This window comes from Mesitornis unicolor, unplaced genomic scaffold, assembly GCF_000695765.1.
Source record: "Mesitornis unicolor isolate BGI_N332 unplaced genomic scaffold, ASM69576v1 scaffold2707, whole genome shotgun sequence".
Classification (NCBI taxonomy): Eukaryota; Metazoa; Chordata; class Aves; order Mesitornithiformes; family Mesitornithidae; genus Mesitornis; species Mesitornis unicolor.
The window spans coordinates 114,572-121,726 of NW_010198261.1; the positions used below are offsets into that span (position 1 = coordinate 114,572).

General features: G+C 50.1%; 1 protein-coding gene across 1 annotated transcript in view; it reads left to right on the forward strand.

The window, feature by feature from the left end:
- SLCO2A1 (solute carrier organic anion transporter family, member 2A1) overlaps positions 1 to 6,911 on the forward strand; it is a gene marked incomplete at its 3' end in the record, with an annotated part of 20,274 nt that extends 13,363 nt beyond the window's left edge. Inside the window, exons 3-6 of the mRNA XM_010189079.1 lie at positions 135 to 297; positions 3,264 to 3,479; positions 5,469 to 5,567; positions 6,778 to 6,911. Of these exons, the coding sequence (XP_010187381.1) occupies positions 135 to 297; positions 3,264 to 3,479; positions 5,469 to 5,567; positions 6,778 to 6,911 (612 nt within the window). The remainder of the gene's footprint in view (positions 1 to 134; positions 298 to 3,263; positions 3,480 to 5,468; positions 5,568 to 6,777) is intronic.
- Between the last annotated feature and the right edge of the window lie 244 nt (positions 6,912 to 7,155).

Genomic DNA, 7,155 nt, shown 5'->3' on the forward strand with positions numbered 1-7,155 from the left:
TATGGGGGTGTCAAAGAACACCTGATAAGCGATGTCTCCACCCAGCCAGACACAGTAATAGATGGCCAGTTAGGCTCTTGACTTCCTCCGTGATGTCTTCTAACATTCTCCCCATTTCACTGTGCCCTTTCCAGATTGGCAACGTGGTCCTCATCATCTTCGTCAGCTACTTCGGCAGCCGGGTCCACCGCCCGCGGGTGATCGGGCTGGGGGGGCTGCTGCTGGCTCTGGGAGCCTTCCTGGTCACCCTGCCACACTTCCTATCAGACCCCTACGAATACACCACACTTAGCGCTGGTAAGTGCCCCATCTTTATCAGCAGTCTCAGCGCAAGGCCACCTCCAGTTGCTCTGGACTGGGTTACCTGTGCCTACCCAAAAAGCGGGGTTGTATCCATAGAACAGTTTTAGAATGGTTTTGGTTGGAAAAGATCTTTAAGATCATCGAGTCCAACCATCCAGCACATGCACAATTCAAACGCAGTGTTTGGAGAGAAAGACTTAAGGCAGAGATTTTCTGCTTTAAGCCTGACTTAAGTGCAGTTTTGCAACCCCTTCTGAACGCAATAATTACCAGTGGCAACCCTTCCACCTCTTTGGCATGTGTCATCAACACCACAGTTTCAAGTGCTGCGGTCATGGTGAGGTACCTAAATTCCCAGTAGATGCTCTTGAAGTCCTCCAGAAGGAGCAGTCCATGTTCCAAGCTCAGCAGCCAGGATCTCCTCTCCAGGCTGCCAGGATGCCTCTCCATCCCATCAGTGCCCAAGGAGCTTGCTGCAGGGCTGAGACCCCCGAGATGGTAGCCATCATCCTGCACGGACGTGCCACTCCAGAAATATTTCTAAGGAAGTTTCATATCCAATCAGAGTGCATAACCTTCCACGTGGATACTGTAATATAGACTTGAAAACTAATTGTTTAACTAGCTTAATGTGTTATTTTTAATGTGCTTTTCTCCTGGCTGTGCCCATCCATCTGTCTTCATGTCTTCTACGCTGTGTCCCTGCTTTCTGCACAGGTGATGTGTGTCCTGCCAACCTGAGTGTCCTGGAAATAGGGCTGCTTTCTGCAGCATCAGAAGAGCCACAGCTGTGGCTCTAAAGCTGCATTATGGGCTAGTGATGACAGCATCGTTGTTAACGATGATATGTCATTTGTCTACCCAAAAAGCCAGACAGGGAGAAAGTGTTAAACCAATTGCAAGCAGAGAGCGTTGCTGACGGGGCAGCAGTTTTGGGGCAGAAGCCCTGGGATGCAAGAGATGCTGGTTCTGCTGGTGATGCCCTACGTGATAACTTCACTTTTAGCTAATTTGAGGCACTGCTGCATTTCCTGGGGGGGGGGTGAAATGCTCTCCAGTACCTTGCCACTGAGGCTTCGTGCTTTTCTGAAGAGTGAGCTGGGTTCACACCAGAACAGTTCTTGCTATATCCATCCCATTTTGGGTGGCTTTTATCTACTCCAGAAGCGATCAGCTGTGGCTCTGTAGGTCAGCGCACAAGCTCTGAGGACAAAGCAGTTCAGCTGGCTGATGAGAAGGCTTGAAAGTGCCATCTTCATGTCTGTGTTTGTCTCATTGCAACAGCCAGGCTTGGACCTTCTTCTCATTTCTCCTGGTTTTTGTATGTGACAAAAGACTGGATGATTTTTAAGGTCCCTTCCACCCCAAACCATCCTGTGATTCTATGAGAAGTGCTCCCTGCTGGTGAGCACTGTGTGGGTGACAGAGCAGCTTTCAGATCTCCTGCCTCAGAGCTTGTTTTGCTCTACCCAGTAAGCCTTATGGTCCATACTAAGGAAGGCTACTGGTTTAACTGGGCAGCCTTTGGGAGCAAGTTAGCACGTACGATGGCAGCTCCAGTTTCCGTGCAGGATGCAATATGCAGAAGAGCCAGCATCGCCTGCCACAAGGCTGGCTTTGGTCTTCCCAAAATTACTTCAGTCCCTAATGCTTTGGGATGCCAGTGAGCCTTAACCTCTCTAGGGATTGCTACCTCTGAAAACCCTAAGTCACCTCTGCTCTGTGCTGGGTTGCTCATCCTGTGCTGGTGCCACTGAGGCAGGTGTTATGGAAACCTGTCAAAGGAGCACATACCACCCTGCTCCCCTGTCCAGAGCCACGTGTGTCTTCACCCAGCATTTACAGCCCATGAAGATGCTCCAGTCTTGGTTGGAGTTTACATGGCACTCTTGAGCAGGGTGAAGACCTCCCTGTGACTGGACAGTCTGAAGAAGCAAGGTCGTTGCTTTGGAAGGAGGTGGGCTGCTCCTGAGCGATGAGGGCAACAGAGACTCGGGGGTAGGGTGTTCTGCTCAGGGCAGCCAGGATGCACCAGAAAGCATCGCTCCCTGTTCCTGCCTGGGTACCACAGTGGAGCAAGGACCATCAGCATGAAAAAGCCAGCCATGGGTTAGGTTTGCCCTCAATAAACCGAGAGCAGCCTTTCTTCACAACGTGCAAATTGGCACAAGTGACTCCTGTGGCTCTCAGTTCTGCTGCAGTAAAGTCTTTATTAGAAGAGGAGGCTCCTTCTGTTTGGCAATGAGGACCTTTAACAATGTGGCTTCAAGTGGACTTAGGTAAGGATTTTTGTGGTGACCTGCTATTAGGAATGTGCTGCTGCACTATGCCAATGAAAACTCAGAATCAGCTGGCAAATATTTGGTTTTGTTTGTGTCTGTTTGCTCAGAAGTGTAGAAAATCCTGTTATTACATTAATGTGAAAGACGTGATAGGAATGTTGAACCAAGTACAAATAATTAAAAAAAAACTAGAGAGAGAAGAAAAGCCAGAGTGGGAAGAGCTAGCATCGAAAGACATGGGCTTACTCTGCTTGCTCCGTAACACCTTCATTTTGCATGAAAACCAGGTTTTTCTATCCGTGAATATTTATCCTTTTCCACTGGCTTTGACACCATCTGTCTGAAGGCTTTTGTGGCTCTGGTGTTGCTGCGGCTTTGATGGAGAGCTTGGGCTGTAGGGCTGATCCTTTGCAGCAGAAATTCATCTGCTTCCCTCTTCTCTGATCAGCCCATCTTTAAAAAATCCAGTAAAAACCACAGGCTGTTTTTTTGCTACGCTGACCTCAATCCAATGCCCCAAAGGACAGGAAAGGCAATGAGCACTGCTAAATAAAATGAGTGATCCATCTAGAATCCAACAGTGTGTGCTGACTCGGCAAATTTGGGAGATTCCCAGGATTTAGTGTGGGAGGAGGCAGGGGACGTGCCCAGCGTTGTAATGCTCATTCTCTCTTTCAGGTAACAAAAGCCAGGTCCAGGCTGAACTCTGCTATGCAGAGAATAAGTTTGTGTGCCCTAACGCCACCCAGGACCCCCAGAAGGAGGCCAGCAGCATCTGGGCCATGATGGTCATCGCCCAGCTGCTGGCTGGAATCGGGACGGTTCCCATCCAGCCCTTTGGGATATCCTACGTAGATGACTTTGCGGAAGCAAACAATTCCCCGCTGTACGTTGGTAAGTAGGACTGTTGCTGTACATCGTTTTGTCTCCTCCAGACCCTAGGGGTGAGATGTAGAGGTGTTCACCTGGAGAGGAAGCTGACTCAGATGAGATCCTCCACCATTAAGAGGCTCGGCTATCTCTCCCCTTACAGTCAGCTGTTCTCTGTAGGGTTATATGTATGGTGTGGGTGTTAAGAAGCCAAAGAATCATGGCAAGGAGACGAGATGGATGAGCACGAGCATCTCCCTTGCATCTGTGAGAAGTTATGCCATAGATGGGGGGAAACCTTCTCAGAGGCCATCTCCTGCTCTTATTGAGCATCAGTTGATCATGATTTAACCAGAGGTTAACAATTAACACAGGTTTTGCATCAAGGATTCAAAATTGACATTTTTTGCTGTGGAATCAGTCCCTGCCCGGTGGGGGCCTCCAGGCTGAGGAAGACTGCAAAGACATAGGTGCTGGTTTCTGTGTTCAACTGCATTTTTTTTCCCCTCTGAATGGCAAAACCCGCCTGGAGGTGGCCTGCCTACGTGAGCTTTGGGCTCAGTCCATAAGTTATTTAAAAACCCAATTCCTCCTGGTGCCAAACAATGTCTTTAAAGCAGCCAAAGGTATCAGTCATATAGGAGCCGAAAGCGGATGTTTCGAAATAAGGCAAGCACTACAGGAGAAGGGAAAGCCTTTGGGATTCAACTCCCGAGGAAGAGTTTTGGCCAAGCGCTGAAGTGCTTGGCAGGGTCTCCAGATCCACCCAGACGTGCTTTGCTCCAGGCTCCTGCTGGAAAGGTTTGCTGCACCACCCAAGAGCAAATATAGTAGCCTGGGCTGGAAATAGGGGGGACAGAGCATCCTTGTCATCTCCCTGTGGTGAGAAGGTCACTGTTCCCAGGACCTCTGGGTGTCCTCTGGAGTCCTAAACCTGCAGGTCCTGAAGATGAAGGAGAATGGGACCAGCTTGTTCTTTATAATATAGGTAGTCACTTTAGGGCTGTGGGAATGTCTGTGTTGAGGGTTATGGCTAAGGTGAGTCTGCGTTGCCCCGGTATGATGTAAATACCATCGCCCTTTGAGTTTTGTTTAATTTCAGGTCCTTCCTATGAAAGGGAACACCACTGTCTTTCTATGAGATTAATACTCCTCTAAAGACCCTGCCCTTTGATACTTAGGTTTATGTTGTAGAAACAAAAGTATTACCTTGCCAAATAGTCAAAAAAAGAAGTGCTTTTAAAATAGGTGCCCACCTGAGGCATAGCAGTGGGATCAGGTGCTTTCATACCCAGCCCTCTCAAAGGCTCCAGATCAGCAAAATGCACAGAAACGGTCAATGCAGATCAAGCAAACTGTCGACTTTTGAACGGTTTAAGAAGGCTGTGCAAGGAGTTTCTGTCAGGAAGGAAACCTGAATCTGTTCATTCCAAAGAAGTCAAAAGGAAACATTTTGACCTTACGAGTTAGGTCCAAGTTATATGTTTCTTGAACGGGATGATTCAGCTAAACTGAGGATGATCTGCTGCCCTTTTTACTCTTAGCATCTTTGACCTCCCCTGAAGTCACACTAAATGTTTTTTCTTGGATCTAAGGACTCAGATGGTTTTGTTTCCTTGGCCTTCTGTAGGAGATGGAGGTCTCTTGTCACCTGCAGGAGCCCAGGATGTCACCATCCTGCTGGGGGTTCCTTACTTTGTTGCAGTGAGTCATGAGTATTGATGGTGTAGCTGACAACTTTTAGTGCATTGACAAAGCCCTGATTGCAGCACAGCAGGGGGACCTTTTCTGCAGGCAGCTGCCTGTCCTCCTCCTAGTCCTGTTGGATGAACACCATGTTCAGCATCTGAGCAATGGGGATCTTCTCACCATCTGCCACTTGATAATAGATGGTTCGTCTCCTCTGCATGTTGTAACATCACTCCTGCTTCATGTGGGAAGATGAAAGTGAAGCGTCTGCGGTGAAGGTACTGTTCCCTGCTCACATTGGCGCTCTCTGCTCCCTTTTTTCAGCCATCCTCTTTGCCATCGCTGTGTTCGGCCCTGCTTTTGGATACTTGCTGGGATCCGTGGTGCTGCGGCTCTTCGTGGATGTCGGAAGAGTTGACGTTGGTGAGTGTTTCTCAGGTGCTCGAGTCTGCCCATCCTCCTCCCCACCACCCTCCACCAGCACCTTCAGAGAGAGGGACCAAGCCACAGCCACCGCAGGGCTTATTGTCTTTATCTGCGGTGTGTGCTTATTATTCCTGGTAACTTAATCCCTAAAGAATTCCCCCCAGCTCCAATCATTAGCATGGCTTTTCCTGTGTTTCCTTAGAGATCAGAGCTCGCCTGACATTTTCGTCCTGTGCCTGATAAGAATAATAAATGAACCTGGGGCAGGAAACGGCAAAAAGCCTTGGCTCGCTCCCCACGGCGGCAGACGGATTTAGCAGCCTCTGCCTGGTCGCTCCATGATGACGTCTGTCCTGCAGAGTGGAGTGGTCCTGTTTGGGGAAGCGGGGCGATTGTTTTGGCAGGGCGTGGGCTCCTCTCCTGCCGCACCCTGGCATGGGGCTCCTGCCCAGAGGCTACTGATGATTCCTTTCCCAGCCACCACATCCCAGCACTGGGGAGATGCGGTCCACACGCCAAGCCAAGCAATCTGTCAACCTCCCGTGAGCATCACTTGGCCCAGCCAAAGGATGTCTGTGCTGGAGACAGAGCGGCTCGCACCTTCTCCTCCTTTTTCCGGAGAAGGCGCCCGGAGTTTCATCCACTCGGAAATCAGGCTCATTAGTGGCGCTCTTCTGCCAGCATGAGTCCTTCCCTTGGTCTCCACAAGCAGAGAGTGACCAAGTCTGGAACAATGGGACAGCAAATTTTTCCAGGAAAGCGGTTGTGCCCTTTCCCAGTCCCTGTTTCAGGACCATCCCTGGTCAGCAGCGTGGTCCAAACCCACAGCACACCCCAGGCGGAGGAGGATGGGGTCAGGTCCCCATAAGTGCCGCTGTGCTGGCTGGCTCAGCAGGTAACAGCTGAACCTGTGCCATCAGCATGCTCCAGCACTGACTAAATTCATCCTGGCAACATTTGGGAAGCTTGGCAGAGTTTGGATGGGGAGTGGCAGTGCAGAGGAAAGGAGGTCAAACATGACCAGGGCTGGTCTGATGGGAGCTCCCACCTCCCTACATTTCTGCTTCCACACCAGTGGAGTGACCCTTGGATTGTGCCCCCACGGACCTTTGGTGCTCCACCAGTCCACATTTGCATGGACATTTGCCACTTTCACCCTTGGCCGTGCAGGAGCAGAGCTCTTATGATGGGTCCTTGTGTATTGCAGCTACGGTGGCCCTGACACCGAAGGACCAACGGTGGATTGGAGCCTGGTGGCTGGGACTGCTGATCTCCTCGGGCTGCTTGGTGCTCACATCCATTCCTTATTTCTTTTTCCCTCGGTACATGCTGAAAGGAGAGGTGAGACCTCATTTCTGGAGAACCAGAACATCTCTATGCCAAGGGGAACAACCTTTTCTCAGGAGAGAGAGGTTGGAGGTAGGAAGGGAGCCCAGATGAAGTTAGAATTTCTCACAAGTGGAAAGTCTTCCAAAACAAGCTCTGCACCACAAACAAGTGAAGGACCAGACCCTTCGCTTCCTCACCGCTAGCTGGAAAGCCAGAACCAGTCTTTTTCCAGTCTTCAAAAAGGGCAAGAAGGAGG